Source organism: Eptatretus burgeri, chromosome 11 (genome assembly GCF_056783735.1).
Source record: "Eptatretus burgeri isolate ZD-2024b chromosome 11, Ebu_testis_v1, whole genome shotgun sequence".
Classification (NCBI taxonomy): Eukaryota; Metazoa; Chordata; class Myxini; order Myxiniformes; family Myxinidae; genus Eptatretus; species Eptatretus burgeri.
Window position 1 is genome coordinate 49,556,277 of NC_140971.1, and position 20,903 is coordinate 49,577,179.

The window sequence follows — 20,903 nt, forward strand, 5'->3', positions numbered from 1 at the left end:
TGCAATCCCACAGCATCGTGCTGCACATACGAACGAAGAAGAAAAAGACTGCATATAGACACCGATCTAAGTCGAATTTAAACCTATCTACTGTTTCTGCTGCCACTACCTTTTCAGGGAGACGATGACATGCCTGTACTACTCTCTGAGTGAAAGAACACTCCTGTACTACCATCCTAGCTCTCCTCTTCATTCCGAAACTATGGTCCCTGGTCCTGTGAGTGTCGATTCTGCTGAAATATTCTTCTGCACTAATTTTGTCTATACCCTTAATTAATTATCTGAACCATCTCGATCAGATACAGTAATACGAGCATCCTTTCCAATGTAAAAAGTCCCATCTCTTTCAGCTGATCCTGCATAGCTTTAGTCGAGCTCGGAATTAATAAACCTCCCCTGATAGCATCGGGGAAGGCTGATTGCTCTTGTAGAGTTTGGTTCTACAATTAGCACCCCCAATTTTTAATGGTGCCACAGAGTTTCTTTGACCCAAAAAAGTACTAAACCACCATTTAGAAATTTGTTTTTTCCTTCCTGCACTCGCAACACTCCAAATTTCCAAACTGTAGCAATTTCCGAGCTGCATCTCAGATCCTGCAGGGACTTTCAGAATGAAATTTTGCATCAATAATGTGAATGGAAAGTATACTGGGTTGACATTGTTTTTTACCCTTGACCTAATTTTGAAGGTCATCACATAATTTATCATATATATATATATATATATATATATATATATATATATATATATATATATATATATATATTGTATACCTTGTTGTGGCTCGTGTGAGAGCTAACACAACGCACAGCAAGGGGGCATGAGACAAGAGGGGCGGGAGTGGGAAGGACAAAACGGTGGGGAACAGGGACATTGGGATATCTGTGGAAGCAAGAGGGATGGGGTGGGGAACGTGGGGAATACAAGATGGATATTACAGGGACTTTCAGGAAGGAAAGTAGGGAATTTGAAGGAGATGGGCTTGGGTGGATTATCGGGGGTGGAAAAGATCGAGGATTTTAATGGGGGATGATAAGAGGTGGTGGTGAACTGCTGTTTTGAAGGCCTGGAGGGAAGAATGGGATTGAATAGAGTGAGGGAGTTTATTCCAAAGGCAGGGAAAAAGAGGAATGAAAGAGAGTGAAGATGAGCAGTGATTCGTGATTTTGGTAGTTTTACCAGAAGGGGGTTGTTGGTAGACCTTGAGTGCCCTGTGGAAATGTGGTGGGGACAAATTCAGAGAGAGCAGGGGGGGGCAAGGCTGGAGAGGAGACGGTAGAAGACAGAAAGACCACTGACCAGCTTGCGGTGAGAGAGTGAGAGGCCAAAAGACTCAGCCTCATTGCAGGAAATGCCAAAAATTTCCTCACCGTGAACCCGAGAAAGGTGGGAGGCAGGAGCACCAGCCCAGAGAGGAGAACAATACTCCATCAGGCTGCGGACGAAAGCTTTGTAAGTGGTCAGGAGCTCAGGTGGGCCGAGGAAGGACTTTGCATGATGGAGGATTCCCAGTCGGCGACTGGCTTTGGAGGCGAGGTTTGAAATTATTGCCCTCTCCAGATATCTTAGGGCAATATGCATTTACGATTAATTTACACCATACCCCTCTGCGTTTAAAGGTCAAGGTCTTACACCCCTTGGATTACTAAACCATTTTGGTCCATTTTACACCATTTACACCACCATTACACCATTTTGATCTTTCTCCCTTTTTTCTAACAATGTCTGAGGACTCTGGCATGAAATTTTGCCTCAATAATAGTACTACAACATAGGCGGGGTTGTCAAAATTTAATTTGGCCTTGACGTAATTTTCAAGGTCATGACCCAATTATGGACATTTTAACATTCTTCACCAAAACTTGAATAAGGCTTGTCCGATTAGAACAAAATTGCCCTCACTAGATAGCTTTGAGCAAGGTGCATTTACGCTAAATTTACATCATATCTCTCCGGGTTAAAGGTCAAGGTCAAATAGCACTCTGAAAAAAAGACGCATTTTTTTTTTTGTCATCGCTTAATATTGCCAATGAGGAATCTCAAAGACACTTGGCCTTCCATGATGTTCTTGCATCATAACAGTGTACCTGCACCGACGTTGGGCACCTGATATTTGATTCGTGTCCTTGACCTACTTTTTTCGGAGTGTAATTAGAGTGTTATTCGCCTTTTTTGTGTCATTCAATTCGAGTGTCAAAACTAAACTTTTATGTTCTGCCATTTTTTGTTGGAACTGAGATAGTAAATTCCTTCAAACAAAAAAATTAACAGATCATGAGACTGTTGATAAGATGTGTGAATGAATTTCCATGACCACTTGCAACGATAAATATGTTGTACAGAAACATTGCAAAATTGCTTAGGCGAGAGAAACACACGACAAGTGCTAAATGCATTGACGTACCGTCCATCCTGCGGGGCAAGTGCACTCGCCCGTGATATGGTGACACACACCGCCATGTTGGCATGGGCATCGGAGCTCACACTGTGCCCCATGGCTGCCAGGTGGGCACACCTCCTCGCAGCTGTGAGGGACAGGCAACACAGTGAGAGCCACAAAATAATTGTGAAGTAATTTAACCATTTTATCTGCAATACAAATAAAACAAATAAAATAGACATAAAATGTCACAGCACCTGTTGTTTTAGTAATTTTGCTGTGAGGAGTTATAGGGTTCGCCCATATTTCTGTACAACTAAAATGTCTGCCCGTCTACCAGTCGGTCATCTTTGATCAGAACGCAAAGTAAAGAGAGCTGCACATGTATGCCATCATGTACTGTGCTTGTGCCAAGTTTGAACAAAATCGGACAATGCATGTCTGAGAAATGGTTAATGGGGACAAATTTAAGTACAAAATGGCCACCAACAGGCCTTTTTGGATCTGATCTCGAAAAAATAGACGTGCACGTGTAAGCTATCATTCTTTATCTGTGCGCCAAGTTTGAACAACATCGGAAAATGAATGACCGAGAAATGGTTGAGGACGTGTTCAACATCGTGTGTTTTTCACAACTAAAATGGCCGCCAGTAGGCCATATTGGATCTGATCTCAAAAAAAAAATGAAGTGCATACGTAGGTCATCATTCTTTATCTGTGCGCCAACTTTGAACAAGATCAGTCAATGCATGTCCATGAAATGGTTGAGTACGTGTTCAACATCGCGTTTTTCACAACTAAAATGGCCGCCAGTAAGCCATATTGGATCTGATCTCAAAAAAAAAATGAAGTGCATACGTAGGTCATCATTCTTTATCTGTGCGCCAACTTTGAACAAGATCAGTCAATGCATGTCCATGAAATGGTTGAGGACGTGTTCAACATCGTGTTTTTCACAACTAAAATGGCCGCCAGTAGGCCATATTGGATCTGATCTCAAAAAAAAAAATGAAGTGCATACGTAGGTCATCATTCTTTATCTGTGCGCCAACTTTGAACAAGATCAGTCAATGCATGTCCATGAAATGGTTGAGAACGTGTTCAACATCGCGTGTTTTTCACAACTAAAATGGCCGCCAGTCGGCCATATTGGATCTGATCTCAAAAAAAAAAAATGAAGTGCATACGTAGGTCATCATACTTTATCTGTGCGCCAACTTTGAACAAGATCAGTCAATGCATGTCCAAGAAATGGTTGAGGACGTGTTCGACACAATTTTTTTTTTTTCAACTAAAATGGCCACCAGTTGCCCATCTTAAATTGCATCGTGAAACAAAATGATGCACATATGTATACCAACATATGTTGTCTTTGTGCCAAGTACGAATAAAATTGGTCCATACATGTCAAATATGGTTGCGGACGCATGGACACATGGAGGGACACGAAAATCGAGACCAAATACACAAGCCCCCATTTCAGACTAAGTCCATTGAAGGCTAATAATCCTTAAGGTATCTGAGAACAATTTGGGTGCAACTTAATGGAAAACGGCTATAGGTGGCAATGTCTTCACTGACAAAACTGAAGTTGAAGTGAAAGAGGTAGAATCGTCATGTAAAACTGACAAATGTGAAACAATGCTTTTTCAGGATCCAGCAAGTTTTAAGATGAAACTACATTTTTGTTTCTCTTTTGATTGAGAGTTAGCGGATAACCGGCAAGGATATGTGATAAGATCATCTGGAATTCGATACGATGTGAGGGTGAAAGAGCAACAATAACAACATGCCTGTGATGAATGGAATAAATGAAGACAACAACAATAACATGACAGTTGGGCTTGAAGCATTGCCCACCGGTATGCGTAATATCATCAGGTATAATGATCGCTTTGAGAAGTCTACCTTGACTGAGCCAAACAAAATAAAAGGTGGAGGTGTTAGTAAATTTAGTAAATTTCAATGACATCAGCATAAATTGTGGAGCATACTCTTGAGCAGAGCATTGGAACTGCTGAAGCAGTTTTTCCTTGGCTATTTGGCACAATCTGGACAGGTCACCACTCCAACCACTTCATGGAGTACAGCTGGGCCACTGATGCTGTGCTCCTTTTACCAGTTCACTGATACTCATTTTGCCAACCTCAGGAGGATGACAGGCTGAGTCAACCTCACCTGGTGTTAATTCAGCAGCCAACAGGCTTGAACTCGGGACCCTAGGATCCCAAGCCAGCCACCCTAACCACGAAGCCAACAACAGACTTTGTCACCATAAATATAGAACTGTTAATGATAACAACAAAGTTTGGTGATGATGTACGAAACAGGGAGAGGGAGAAAGAAAACGTGACAGACATGACACCATCCTTATTTAGAATAATAAAAGAGCCCAGGTGCCAGTGTGTCAGTCAGTGTGTGTGTGTGTGTGTGTGTGTGTGTGTGTGTGTGTGTGTGTGTGTGTGTGTGTGTGTGTGTGTCAGTGTGTGTCAATGTGCGTCAGTGTGTGTCAGTGTGTCTTCTCCATTAATCAAAAATCATGAAACCTATCAGCCCAAAACTTTGCAAGCCTACTAACGGATCTCCAAGGGAGTGCATGAATGAAAATTGTATGTTTGGGTAAATTTAAACACCCCTTTTGAAGATAATTAATGGGGTGCTCATCGTCAAAACCCCAAAAAATCCTTACTATGGTGACGGCGTGCTATCTTGGTCAGCCTACTGTCACTTCACAGGGGTCTTAAGTGTCCATTTTGTTTCAGCCTACTCAAATATGCTTTGCCTGGAACAGTCCGCAACAGTTTCTGGACGATTAAGTGCTCAAAATTCTTTTTTTTTCACTTTACTCACTCTGCCATAAAAAGACTTAGCGCAGGATGATTATGATGCTGTTGGAGCAGGGAGCGGGTAGGGGGGAAGGGGAGTGGGGAGGCGGAAGGAGGGAGCAGGGAGCAGGATCCAGTGATCGGAGGTGTGCAGCATTAGCTTTACGACAAAGTCACCTGCAGCAAGCATTGCCATATAGGAGAAGAGTAAGCTGATCCTTAACCACCTTGAGAACCTCAGAGCAGATCTTTACTGCTTGGCAGCAAGATAGATGGCATGCTCTTCCAGAATAATCCCATCTTATCAGTGTTAAAAAACCAGCATAAATCCCTTCACCTTGATTAGTTCCATGACCTGTGGCGGGTAGTTTTTGGCAGCATCGTCTTCCAATGCTGCTTCCCAGACTAATTCGACATGGAGGCCGAATCTTATTTTGAATTTTTCAAACCAGCCTGTGCTGGTGTGGAACTTGTGGGGAGCCATGGTTGTGCTGGAGTCTTCGGCTTGGGATGCCTGGTGGAAACGTTGGTAAATCCGGAATGATTTTTCCCTTATCAACGGTCTAATCAAAGGCACTTTTTTCTGTGTTTGGTCCTCGATCCAAATATGAAGGGCCTTTTCCATCCTTTAAATGTGAGGAATATGGAACGGGAATGAAACTTGCACTTTGCAGAGCAATAGCAGCAACACTTGCATGGATATTTGACTCACTTTCATGGATACACCACACTGTCGATTCATTTATCTCATTTAGGCGGCAAACAGATTCCGCACTTTCACCTCTTGGCAACAATTTAACAAATCAAATTGTCAACATATCTAACAATTCATTTTGTCCATCTTTTTACATTTGGGATCATGAAAACAGTGCACGAGAAGCAACAAAAGGCTAATGATAGGAGGTAATCGTACACGCGGATGCAAACGATGACTCATCTCAGCTCAAAAACCGCGACTGGCCAAAATTAAATCCCACGATAACTAAATCAGAACACAATAGGTTCTACAGTTGCCTGCGATTGCTCGAAACCCATAATATCGGAACCTGCAATATTTGAGGGTTTACTGGATAATCCAAATCTGTCTTCAAATTTGAGGATCGGTGCTTGTGGACGAAAATAAGTGTTGAAATCTGGAGTGAAATCTGAAAATTTAAGGAAATTAGCAATCGTTATAGTGAAGCGGATTTACTTTAAGCAAGCTCCCTCCTTCTCCAGATTTACACAAGAAAATGTGAAATTGACAAAGCATTAAACTTAACTCCTTCAACTGTTCAAACAATTATATTGAGTGAAGAAAAGAATACGGAATGTGCACAAATTCTAACGTAGTTGAGCACAACAAAAATAATGAAGCAGCGGGACAAGTTCGGCAACGGGATCGCCGCGAAGGCTCCCGCGGTGCAAGCAGTGTGCTTGACAACCATGGGCTGGATTCCTCGTGGGGAAATCCCCAAAGTCAGGAAGGCAAAATTAATTAAATGAAAGATTAAATTAAAACAGCAATTAACATAACAAAAGGATTTAATTGAATAAATCAAAGGGACACATGAACTACGAGTTCAATGGAGAATTGGAAAATGTTTTCAGTGGCTACAAATCAATGCTTGCTGAAAAAAAAGAAGAAGAAAGCAGTGCAGAAGACTCTTTTTAGCTTCTTCTAGAAGGTTGAAAGGCCTTGTGCTGCTGAACCTACAGCATCAATATCTTCAACAACATCAAAACCAACTCCATCACAAAGAAGAAGCAAGCATGTCTTCCTGTCAAGATGTCAAACATGGAGGAAAGGACAGACACCCCTGAGCATCAACAACATGCATCCCACACCACGGCAACATGCCTGAGAGGTACACACACACAGTTGCTCTCAGCTGTCTCACCTGGGTTCATATGTCAACCCAGCTATAAACTGTCCTCCTGATTTTCCACAGCCAGGGTGATTAATCAATGTGTGTGTCCGCCCCTCAAACGGGTGTTAAACTGGGCGAGAAAACCACGGGAATTAGTTGGTGGGCATTAAAGTTCCCTTCACGGTGTCCTTTGTGAAGAGTTCCGGAGCTATCCCCGGCATCCTGGCCAAATTCCAAATTCCTGCTCTAACCTACAGGACCACTTCAACAGCAGCACTGCCACATCCTCAGTCAATGATGCCGCTTGCAGCCTTGTGCTGCTCATGAAAAAAGATGACCAGACCCCGATGTATAGTATTTTATTGGAATAATATTTAATAATTTGAATTTAATCTGAATTTTTTTTGAAAATTTTGAATTTAGATTTACATTATTTCAACTAAAATGATGTTTTCCAGGAACGCTTCTATGACATAAGTAGGTAAGTGCCTGTGTGTATGTATATATATATATATATATATATATATATATATATATATATATATATATATATATATATATATATATATATTACATATACAGTGCCTTCAGAAAGTATTCACATCCCTCGACTTTTTCACATTTTGTTGTGTCACAGCCTGAATTTAAAATGGATTAAATTTCATTTTTTTGTCACCGATCTACACAAAATACCCCACAACGACAAAGTGAAAACATGTTTTTAGATATTTTTACAAATCGATTTAAAATGAAAAGTTGAAATGTTTTGCATCAACAAATATTCAACCCCTTTGCTAGGACACTCCAAATTGAGCTCAGGTACATCCAATTTCCTTTGATCATCCTTGAGAAGTCTCCACAACATGAGTGGAGTCCACCAGTAGCCAATTCAATTGATTGGACATGGTTTGGAAAGAAACACACCTTTCTATACGAGGTCCCATAGTTGATAGTGCATGTCAGAGCAGAAACTCTACCAGGAAGTCCAAGGAACTGAACATAGAACTCTGATGTGGAATTGTGAGGAGGCATAGATCTGTGGAAGGGGAGAAAACAATTTCTAGAGTGTTGAAAGTCCCCAAGAGCACAGTGAGCTCATTCGGAAATAGAAAGAATATGGAACTACCCAGACTCTTCCTAGAGCTGGCCACCTGACCAAACTGTGCAACTGGACGAGAAGGACCTTGGTCAGAGAGGTGACCAAGAACCCAATAAACACTGTGACAGAACAGAGTTGCTTGGTTGAGATAGAAGAACGTGTTGGAAGGACAACAATCTCTACATCACTTCACAAATCTCGGCTTTATGGCAGAGTGGCCAGACAGACACCACTTCGAAGGAAAAGCACATGACGGAATGCCGGGAGTTTGCAAAGAGTCACGTGAAAGACTCTGAGAGCATAAGACAAAAGATTCTGTGGTCTGATGAAACTAAAATTGAACTCTTTGGCCTGAATGCAAAGCACTACATCTGGCGGAAACCTTGCACAGCTCATCATCCATCTAACAACATCCCTACCGTGAAGCATGGTGGTGGCAGCATCATGCTATGGGAATGGTTTTTAATGGAAGAGACTGGGAGATTTGTAAGGAGAGAGGGAACAATGAATGGAGCCATATATAGGCAAATCCTTGAGGAGAATCTGCTTCAGAGTGCAGAAGCCCTGTGACTACTGCGAAGATTTATGTTCTGATAGGACAATGACCCTAAGCATACAGCCAAAGCAACACTGGAATGACTTCAGAACAAGAATGTGAAAGTACTTGAGTGTCCCAGCCAAAGACTTGAATCCCATTGAGAATCGATTGGTGGAAAGACTTGAAGATTCTTGTTCACTGACACTCTCTGTTCAACATGACAGAGCTTGAGCAAATCTGCAAGGAAGAATGGGAGAAAATCCCCAAATCCAGACATGCTAAGCTGATACAGGCATACCCAAGAACACTCGAAGCTGTAATTGCTGCCAAAGGTGCTTCAACAAAGTATTGACTCAGGAGGTTAAACACTTATTGACACAAGGCATTTCAGCTTTTCATTTTTATTAATTTGTAAAAATTTCTTAAAACATGTTTACACTTTGTCATTATGGAGTATTTTGTGTTGATCAGTGACCAAAAAAATTAAATCTAGTTCGTTTTAAATTCAGGCTGGAACACAAGAAAATGTAAAAAATTTAAGGGGTGTGAATACTTTCCAAAGGCACTGTGTGTGTGTGTGTGTGTGTGTGTGTGTGTGTGTGTGTGTGTGTGTGTGTGTGTGTGTGTGTGTGTGTGTGTGTGTGTGTGTGTGTGTGTGTGTGTGTGTGTGTGTGTGTGTGTGTGTGTGTGTGGAAAAGCACAACATAACATTGTCCTTGCAAGCTCCTCATCCTCCCTCACCTTTCTCTCTCTTCGCCCCCTCTCCTTCCACTCTCTCACTCTGTTCGTCCCCTCCTTGCTCCCTCCTCTTTATAAAGTGCAGCACACTCCTCCCCCTCCCTCCCTCTCCCCCTCCCTCCCCCCTCCCTCCCTCTCCTAGTATTCTCATCAGCGATGCGACTGGTTGAATTTGCTTGTATTTAAATAGATGGAGGCTCCCATTAAGTGATCGCTTAACCAAATGCAATAAATGGTTCCCTGCAATTTATTCAAAAATGTGAGACGTATTCATCCATTCCATAATATTCATAATAGATTTCCCTTGTGTTGTCCATTTAACTGCGTTATTTAGAATGTCTGCCTCATTGCATGAAAGGTTCTTTTTCATATCAAATATTCGAGAAAATAGAGATTGTGAAATAAAATTTCAACATTTTGTGGATATTTGGTCTCGTAGTTAATTAAAAAATATATAGCTCAACATCTCTTGTTGTCACCTTAACTCAACTAAAATGCTTACTGAGATACATTTGTTTTTCTGCTGCAATCACAAAGCTATCGGGCCTTCTCAATAACTCCTCACATCGCTGTGCATACAATCCCACAAAGTGTTGCACAGTTTTCATTCACAGCAACGGTCGCCAGCCTCCATCACCCTCTCTGGGAGTCAATTTTACCGAAGATTCAGGCTGAGGCCTTAGCTAATTGACAATGCGACAAATGTACCCCTTGCAGCATCTTTTTGTTTTTACATACATCACTCTGATTTTGTAAAAAGAAGGTTAAAAGGTCGCAAGCACTACAAAAAAAATGTATGAATTCATCAACACATAACTGATGATGATGCCTGAACTGGAATAAAAAAAAAAAAAACTTCGATTCACAAAAACTACTCCACCTTGGACGTGCTGCTTCTGCTTTCCCAACAATTGAGGGAGGCCCACAATGTCAGATATTAGATCAATGCTGTCTCTCGAGACATATCTCATGCTTTTGATACAGTCTGGCATCCCGCCATGCTCCCCAAGCTCTCTGCCAATGCAATCCAAGATCAACTCCACACATTATTTACTGACTTCCTCTACCCTCGTAGCCAACATGTGGCTGTCAATGGAATCCTTTCGTCTCCTCTCCCTGTCGAGGCTGGAGTGCCCCAAGGCAGTGTTCTATGCCCAGTCCAATTCTTAATCTTCCTCAACGATCTCTCTGACTCTCTGGGAAATCCTCTTTATCTCTTTGCTGATGACTTCACCCTCTGCCAGGACATCCCTCATCCTTCAGACAGGCAAACAGCAGATAAAATAAAGATGGATAAAATCAAGAGCTGGTCAAACACTTGGAATATGTCTTTCAATTCTGAGAAATCTCACACTCTCACTCCGTTTTTCAAAAGGAAAAATCTGGCAAACCCTCCCAGCTACTTTATTAAAAATCCTCTTGAACAAATTCAGTCAATCAAACCTTTTTGCCTCATTATCAGCCATTATCTTTCTTGGGACAAACACACTTCCAAGTTGGCCTCCAAAGCCATCCTCCATCGTGAAAAGACAGAGACCCATAGTGATAGGCCTATACTCCGCTTCACCGTGGAAGATCATTGTTGAAGTGAATATATATATATATATATATATATATATATATATATATATATATATATATATATATATATATATATATATATATACACACATATTTAAATAAACAAATTTGTTTCATATTATTTGATGTTGGTGAATCCGAATTTTGGTTTGACGATAATGAAAATCTAAGCTTCACTGTATCAACAGTTTTGGTATTTTTATCATGAAAATATAAATTTGAGGCACGCTTTTTAATGTTTATATAACATATTTACCATTCACATAGTTTATGTAAGAAAAAAATAATTTACACATCACGGTGGCTCATCATTATGTTAATCAGTATAACAATTAAGACAGATGCGCAACTGCTGTTGAGAGTCAGGCTTTGATGACAAACATTTCAACAGTCTTGAAATGAGTAATCCTTCAACAACACACTGTAAATCCTATCTTCTTGTTTTTTTTTTTTAATTTGCTTAAATATCAAGTGAAAATTAAATGTACTCAAAGCACTATATTTTCTTGAAAACAGATGACCTTGAGCACATGGAAACCTCATAACTCCAAATTTATCACTCTTCTTTTATAGGAAAATTAGAATAAAAAAATTGAATTTGAACTTGAATGCATTGATAGATATGCCGACGAGAGAGAGAGAGAGAGTGAGAGTGAGAGTGAGAGTGAGAGTGAGAGTGAGAGTGAGAGTGAGAGTGAGAGTGAGAGTGAGAGTGAGAGTGAGAGTGAGAGTGAGAGTGAGAGTGAGAGTGAGAGTGAGAGTGAGAGACAGAGAGTGAGAGTGAGAGACAGAGAGTGAGAGTGAGAGACAGAGAGAGAGAGTGAGAGAGAGAGAGAGAGAGAGAGAGAGAGAGAGAGAGAGAGAGAGAGAGAGAATAATGATATGTCGGAGAGACAAGATACAAGATCAGATGCCTCTAAATCAAGCTACGGTCTACAAAATGATTTTCAAAGTTGTCCGACCAGTAACAAGTTGAACCCAAAATTGTATCAGCTCGTCTTTGTAATACAGTCCATCCTTTGCTAAGTTTGGTTGAAATCTCTTTTTTGTGGTTCACAAGTAATCATGGTAACAAAAAACCGTTAATGAGCAGACAGATGAATAGACAACCTGAAAATTCAATGCCTCCGGCCTTTGGATGCGGTGGCATAAAACAAGTACAATTAGAATAGCACCCAGGGAGAGCACATACCTCTCTCTGCCTGGCTGACCAGTTTACCTTTTGTGATCCACTCCTCCTCCTCCTCTTTCAGATGCAGCACAAGGCTGTGGGTGGCATCATTGGCTGAGGGTACAGCTGCACTGCTGATGCAATGTCCCGATTACCATTACACGGGTTCTCATTTTACCAACCTCAGAAGGATCCATCCATTGGAACCATACTCTGTGCAGAGCGTAGGTGCTGCCTAAGCAGTCTCCTTGGCTATTGGACACAATCCTGGATGGGTCGCCACTCTGACACAGAATACCAGCAAGCTGGCACTCATTTTGCCAACCTCAGAAAGATGACAGGCTGAGTCAATCCCACCTGGTATTAATTCAACAGAAAAAGGGGCTTGAACTCAGAACCCTAAGATCCCAAGCCAGCCACCCAAACCACGAAGCCAGCACCAGGCTTGTTGTAACTCACTGCCAGGCTGGATCTGCATCCATACCTTAACCAAAATCGAATCATCTTGTTCTTGTCATTGACCCGAATGACCCACCAAGTTTTGGCCGAATCAATCTATAGCTGTTTGAAATATCATGCTACATATCATTTTGGTCCTCTCCCTCAATTCTGAAGAATCAGTTTAAAATCAAAAAAAATCTCGTACCTGGATCCGTACCAGATCTCAATCGTCAACAAAATCCAATCAATTCGTCCTTGTCACACACCCATCCTGTCCACCAAGTCTCGTCCGAATCCATCCATAACGTTTTGAGATATCCTGCTCACAGACAGACAGAGAGATGTGAAAACATAACCTCCATCCACCTTCGGTGCCGGAGGTAATAACTTGTTCATTCATTCCTTGTCTAGTGCTCACGAAGAAAGCATGAAGAGTCAAAGAAGCTGAAGCGTTCTGAAGGGGGGATGATGGTCAAAGCAAAACCTTAACACGAAAGAGTTGGGATTTATTTGAGGTATTGACACACGAAGACCTACACCACAAGCACAGGGAACACATGTTCCCACCATGTGCACCATGACCTACACCACAAGTACAGGGAACACATGCAAGGAAGAAACATGTACTTGCAAACAATGTTGCATGTATTTCTCAGCATCAAGTTAACTGCATTCTGGAAAAATCTGATAACACTCTTGGTTCATAATCTGTGGGGGAATTAAATAAAAAGTCCCAATGTTTTTTAATTTATTGTCTAGGTGTGACAACCTGTGGTGTGGATGAGAGAGTGTGCACTTCATTTGGAATCACCCTTTGCTTTTACACTCTGCCACGCACTCTCCATGTCATCTCATCAGGTGAGATTGGTGGAAAAGTTGATCTTGGGTTGATTGAGTTGGGTGTGGTTTATATAGAGATGGAACCATATAGCCAAATCTCTCACTCTTCCAGGACTTTCACACGGCTTTCTATCCTGGATGTAATATTACACTTCATCTTCGAAGGTCGTGAAAATTATGATTCCGGTAAGTGTAGTCATGACAACGTTTCATCTATAAATTTATGGCAGTCTCCAATTTCATCATAACCCTATTATATCGATTTGAAAGAATGTTCAGGTATCAAGTCAAGCTATTATAGGGTTTTCAAAATTGACAAACATTCCTCTCACCATTGAGAAGATATGGTACCAATAATTATAAGAGAAAATAGCTTCTTAGATCATATATTATTGACATCTAACGACATATATTTATGTTATTCCGGTAAGTGTAGTTGTGCTCTTTGGCAGTGTCCAGGGTTGACGTCACAATATGGCCGATCAACAGAGCCTGGATTGAGGGGGCTCCTCCAAAGCTTCATCCGAAAGCCCTTGTGGACTTTCCCCTGACATTACGGAGCTCGAAAGGTTTATCAACAGTTATGTGCAAGATTACCATGGCGAGGGGTGGCTAAACGACGTACCGAATGACGCCGACCCCGAGAGGCTTCCTCGCCCCCCAATATTGCAGGAAGAGCGGCTGTCAGACAGTTTTATCAGGGTTGCTAATGCTGTGAGAAAGGTCTGTGACACCCCTGGGACACAGCAATACAAAAGTTGAATTAATATGGCTGCGAGAACTCCGCTCCCTCCAATGGTCATGAGGAATGGCCTTGACCAGAGTGATATGGCCGTGCGAACTTTGTGTTCCATGGTGGGTAAATGGGATGACTTTGGGCAGAGTGATATGGCCGTACAAACCCCGCTCCCAACGACGAATGACCAGGATGACCCTGGTCAAAGCAACATGGCCGCGCATACTCCGCTATCTTCAACGGAAGAGCGGGATGGCCATGTGAACCCTCCTCCCCATGGTGGATGAGTGGGTCGACTTTGGGCAGAGTAACATCACCACGAGTACTCCACTCTCTATGAAACAAGAGATGGATTGCCATAGGAAGACCAACGTGGCCGTGTGAGCCCCCCTCCCCTCGGCGGATGAGCGGGTTGGCCTTCAGCAAAGTCGTAAAACATTTGATGACAGACAGCCACATCCTCTAAGCTCGCAGAAGGTGTAGAGGAACAAGGTGGCTCCTTGGACACGCCTTCGTCCAATTATGACATGAAAGCAAACAGCAGCAGCAGCAGGATTATGTGACGCAGAGCCCAATACAAAACTTAGTTGTGTCCGGTTTTCAGCAGCCAGTGCAAGTGGTGCCGGCATAGGTGATGGCAGCGATGGGCTGCCGGCAGCCACTGGCAGTGCGACTGAAGCCAGTGTTGATATCGACGGGGGCTCGGTGGCCACAGGTGGTGCCGCTTTTTCCAGCAATGACAGTAACGTGTGTTTGGTGGCCACCGGGATGGCCATCTCGGCTATTACTCCTATATGCTCAAAATGTAAGCTCACCAACACGAGGAAGCGTTCCTTTCAGTGCCATTTATGTAATTTTTATTCCCATTACTTGTGTGTTAAATTGTCTGGCCATCAAGCGGCGGTGTTTATGTCCAATTGGTCATGCCCTGCCTGCCTTGGGATTGCTCCGATGCCCCCCCACCCCCACCCCATAGCTATCCTGACCCAACCAACGGACTTTTCCACCTACTTATTGAGAGATGTCATAATTTTAGGGTACTCCGTAAAGTACCCAAGGGTGCTCGTATCCCTGTCGCTGATGCTCTTGGCAAACTACTCTGTGACGTTGTCCTCGAGAACCAGGCCTGCTTGGCCTGATATCGCCTCCTTGTTTTTTGTTACCTTGGCCTTAGGGTACCCAATAAAGAGGCTCCGGACTCCCCCGATGTCTCATTGACTTCTAAAGTCAAGCGTCAGGTGGCTGATTTTTTGGCAATGGATGTCCTGCCACCGCTTCCAGTCGTTATTTCTGGCAACTCCACAATTAACCCCTGTAAAGCCAACAACTTTAAACTTATCAACAGAAGGGTGAAAGCCAAATTTGCCGATATGGATATCAAGGGGGCCATCAGAGAGTTGACATCTTGTGAGGGGCATACCCCACAATCAGCGAAAACAACCAAAGCCCTCAACACCAAACACCCGACTGCCCTGCCTGACCTCAACCTTCCGGCCGTGCCTGATGGTGAATTAGCCACTCCGGTGGTTCTCTCTGTGCATTCCGTCCGAATCACGGTCAACCTTTTCCATCTGGGTCGGCTGTGGGCCCCGATGGGCTCAGACCACGACATCTTCAGGCTCTTTTAGGCAAGGAATCTGCCGATACGGGTGCCACTTACTCTCTTCTCTTACTTTGTTCATTCATATGGTTCTGTGGAAAGAGGTTTCCAAAGCCGGGCATCCTGTTATTTTTTGGTACAAATTTACTTGCTCCAACCAAGAAGGACAATGATGTTCGTCCAATTGCTGTGGGCAATACTTTGTGCTCTCGTGACCAAAGCCACAGTCCGATCCTTTTCTGAAGATCTCGGGGGCTGAGCTATGTCCTGTCCAGTTGGGCTATAAAACTAAAGGTGGGTGTGAAGCGGCTGCGCATGCTGCCACACTTGATCTGACAAATCCACCTCCTAATCACATCTTTCTCAAGATCGACATACGTAATGCATTTAATTTGCTTGAGGCGTGATTTTTCTTTGTCTGAAGTGCAAAGGCAAACCCCCAGTATCTATGCACTCATCAGGCAGACATACGCCCAGCCTTCTGATCTGTTCTATGGCAACAAGGCCATTTATTCAGCAACAGCAACAGGGTGACCCCTCTGGGCCAGGTCGTTTTTTCACTGGGCATTAGCCCAATAGCCAGGGAGGTTGAATCAGAGTTCAATATATGGTACCTTGACGACGCATCATTTGGGGATGAACCTGCGAAAGTGCTGGCTGACCTCCAGAATGTCATTGCCTGGTTGACCGACATTGGCCTCGAGATCAATGGTGGCAAGTTCGAGTTGACCATCCTGAAACATGCACTGCTGGATGACTGTCAGCTTACTGAGGCCATGTTTAAGGCAGTGCTCCCTGATATTTAGATTGTTTTCATCAATGACTGTACTCTTCTTGGTGCTCCGATATCCCCAAGGCTTTCGCTCAAAGCTGTTACTGAGACGCACAGCGACTTGATCCAGATGGAAGGCCCTCTGGTGCAAATTGATGCGCACAAAGCATTTGTGCTGCTCAAAAACTGTTTTGCTCTGCCAAAGCTCCTGTACATATTGTGTGCGTCTCCCTCCTACCTGAATGGTGCACAGCTCGGAGCTTTTGACCACACCATTTGAAAAACTGTTAGTAAAATCTCCAATGCTGCTTTTAACAATTCTGCTTGGATGCAAGCTATGCTCCCAGTTGAGCAGGGAGGTCTGGGTTTCAGGAGGGCAATTGATATCACTCTACCTGGCTTCATCTCCTCATTGCTGGCAGTCCACCCCTTAGGTGATGCCGTTCTGTTCCGCATAAGCGGTTTGGTTCAAACGGGGGAGTTGGCAGCAGCGGTGTTGTCATGGAGTTCAGCCCATACCAGTGTTTGTGAACCCGAAGGTCTGTTCCGGCATAGCCAAAAAGCATGAGTCGTTGAGGTGGCAAAAGTGTCTTTTGTCAGCCTGTTGAACAGTGTGGATCAGGTCACCAGAGCCCGTCTTTTGGCTGCAGCCACAAAAAAGTGGGATGTGGCTCCACGCAGTCCCTATTCCGTCTTTGGGAACACAGCTTGACCCTGAGTATTTACGGGTTGCGGTTGCACTACGAGTTGGAGCATCAGTCTGTGAGTGGCATAAATGTCAATGCGGCAGTATGATGGATACACTTGGACACCATGGTCTGTCATGCCATTTCGGTGCTGGTCCATCTTTTAGTCATTCAGCCTTAAACAACGTAGTCTCAATGTGCCCTTTATGGGGCAGGGATACCATCTGTCCTGGAACCCCTTGGTGTTGACATTGGTGAAAACACCTGCCCAGATGGCTTGACTATTGTCCCATACAAGAATGGGAAAAGCCTAATCTGAGATTGCATTTGTATTGACACTTTTGCCAAATCACACGTTTACAATCCAGCCTCAACAGCTGGAGTGGCTGCCACCAATGCGGAAGTTCTGAAATGCAATAAATACGCCGGCCTCAGCCAAATTTATTTATTTGAACCAATTGCCATAGAAACAATGGGAGCGTATGGCCAATCTAGGTCCAACATTATTTGTGATATCGGAAGAAGGCTCGTTGCATCGATTGGCTATATAAGGCAACTGGTCCTGTTCAAGCAGCGACTGAGCTTGGCCATCCAGTGGGGAAACGCCATTTGCATTCTGGCTTTGATGTGGAAAGAACAAAATCCCACATCAACACCATTTTAAAGTCTGTATTTTTCAGGGGGTGTGGGGTTTTACTCATTTATTTTGTTGTTGTTTTGAAAATATTAAAAAAAAAACTTCCATCTACTTGGTTGGAGTTTAATTTTTTTTAATTTTTTTATTCCGACAATATACCAGTCATAAAATAAAACCCTTCTTGCACATTCGATTTCAATATTATTCCTACTTTAAAAATTCAAAATTTCACATGAAACATTGATATTTGGACTTTCAAAACATTCCGTATCGGCATCGATGTTTCAAAGTTTTAGTTTCCATCAGCATTCCAAGGATGTACATTTATCTATCTTGGTCAATCATTGAGATTTCACTCATAATTTAGACTCTGTAGGCCATTCTTGATTGTGCAATTATCTACATTAGGGTGTCAGGTTCTTCTGCCTTCAAGTGCATTGAATGGGACAAGGAAGGTGGTCACAGCTTACCAAGAGTGTCGACAAGGTTCTACGTACCATTCCACAATTTTGTTGTCAATTGGATTTTGTTGCCCGTTTGCTTCTTCTGAACTTGGAATGTCATATGAGTGCAATGGGCCATATGACTTTTAATAAACGTTTCTTCTTTGGTCTGATACTACGACCATAAAGTAAATGCAGTTTCACAAGAGATTCCAGAGTGAGCAGAGTTAATGAAGAAAATTTATGAGAAAAAAAAATACACTTGGGGAAAGTAAATGAAAAATGTTTTGTTTTTTCATGAGTCAGTGTCGAAGGCTTGTGCAGGATGTTGAATGTTGAAGATGAGAAGGACAATAACTTTGGGACACAATGTAAAGTTTAGCTTTGTTACATTTGGGATTTAAAACTGGGGAGCACAAAATCACTCGGAAAATACTTACAACACACAAACCATTCAAAAAGGTGAAATGAAAATCGGATTACACTTATTTGTGAAGTTCCGCCGTTTGGTGTACAGTATTTTAAAAACTCTAGAATACATTAGAGCTACAACATATCTCAGTAATTTGCGAAAACTGGAACAACTTAGCGGAATATCGATTTGGTTCTTTATTTTGGACGAGGGATTAAACCTGACTGTTGATAAAAAGGCATGGCACTAAAACGGTGGATGAATAAAAAACGAACAAAACAAAACCATTACTCTCATTATTTCATATTTGATATATTAAAAGTAGTCTATGAAGATGAGAAGTGGGGTTGGGGGGGAGAGTGTTAAGTGCAAAAAAAAAGATGATTGAGGAAGGGAAGATAATGATGATGATAGAAATATAAAAGAAGAGTAGGGGACTTTGGATAAGAGAAAAGAAAATGGAAAGGAGATGGGATGTGGTGGGCGGGGGGGGGGGGGGAGGGGATAACAAAATAGGAGGAAGTAGTAATGCTAAAGGCATATTGGGGGAAAAAGGTGGAGTATTGAGTATTATGGAGCAAAAGGTTTCACTGTGCATTTTTGCACAACTTTTAACCTTCTTCATAACATTTACATGCTCTCTTACAAATATTCTCGAGCTGCATGTTTTATTCATTATTTCAGAGCTTTCTACTAACTAAAATGCCCTGCCTTCTAATAAAAATGCATAGTGAGTTCTAAAGTGAAATGATAGAAGCATGCACAAAGATAGATTCAGGCTCGGAAGAAAAGTTTCATACAAAACCCCAGTGAATCCCGGAGAACACCGGCATTCGCCAGTGATGTAGTCGCAAAGAGCATTGTTCTGGCACTTGCAGCTGAGCTGACAGGTGAGTCCGTAAGTTCCAGGAGGACAGATTTCTTCACAGCGCCAGCCCTGGAACCCAGCGGCACACACGCAGGCTCCAGAGATGGGGTTGCAGAGTGCTCCGTTACGGCACTGACAGCGGTTACTGCAATGAGGGCCCCAGCGAGTGCTGTCACAGCCTGGCCAGGATAAAGAGAGGAGGTATGGGTGAGAGTTTGGAGGGGTGTCAGGAGTTAGATGTAAAATCGTATTTATGGGTTAAAAACATTGCACCACGCCTAAGAGCAAAAACATGACAGGGTGCATATTGAAATAATTTTGACTCAATCATCTCGGTCAAGGTGCCTTCTACACCCTTTTTCTCTGTGGTTTTTACGTTTATGTCTCTTGTTTCCTCATATCTGAAAGAAGAAAAGAGCTAGAACGGCATTCTTCGACATCGCAACATCAACCCGATATGTCTCTGCCGACATTATTACATCATTATACATTTTCATTTAAATCCCTTTAGCTGCTCTCAAGTATCACATTTTTCCCTGACATGACCTCTGACCTTTGATGCTGAAATTTAATCAGTTTCTCTTTGCATCATAATATATACTTATACAAAGTTTGGTAAAAAATCCAATCAGTGGTTCACAAGTTAGTGCACTAACAGAATTTTTACCTAACAGGACCTCTTACTTTTGACCTCTTCACCCCATAATCTAATCAGTTTATGTTTACATCATTATGCATACTTGTACAAAGATTGACTTCGTTGCCTTCAACCGTCCATGGTCACGAAAACCTATAACAGACTCTGACCTTTGACCTCTTGATGCTGAAATATAATCAGTTCCTCTTTGCATTACAATATATACTAACACCAAGTTTGGTCAAAATCCCATAACTGTTAGCACGTTAGCACGATAACAAGTTAGCACGGTAACAGAATTTTTACCGAATGAGGGCTCTGACTTTTTACCACTTAACTCCATAATCTAATCAGTTCATCTTTGCACTATTATACATACTAGCACCAAGTTTGACTTGGATCCCTTCAGCTATTCTTAAGTTATCGTGGTAACGAAAACCCATCACGGGTGGACGAACAACCCGAAAACACAATGCCTTCGGCGACTGATTTTTGCGTCATTTTTTTGCGTCAAAAAGGAATGCGTCATTTTGGCTGAATATTTTATAAACAAAATGATATTTTGGATCGCAGGAAGTTAATTTGTCAGAACAAAGAGAGTCAAGTATTCAAGGATGTAGTTTAATCTTTGGTTATAACTAAAACAAT

General features: G+C 42.4%; 1 protein-coding gene across 6 annotated transcripts in view; it reads right to left on the reverse strand.

Annotated features, from left to right (window-relative positions):
* The window catches only part of MEGF10 (multiple EGF like domains 10), a 425,111-nt gene that overhangs the window by 109,109 nt on the left and 295,099 nt on the right, over positions 1–20,903 (reverse strand). For all 6 annotated transcript variants that reach the window (XM_085846391.1, XM_085846390.1, XM_085846392.1 and 3 more), the window contains 2 exons: positions 19,551–19,797; positions 2,406–2,526 (listed from right to left, as the gene is read on the reverse strand). In XM_085846391.1, coding sequence (XP_085702517.1) covers positions 2,406–2,526; positions 19,551–19,797 — 368 coding nt within the window. The remainder of the gene's footprint in view (positions 1–2,405; positions 2,527–19,550; positions 19,798–20,903) is intronic.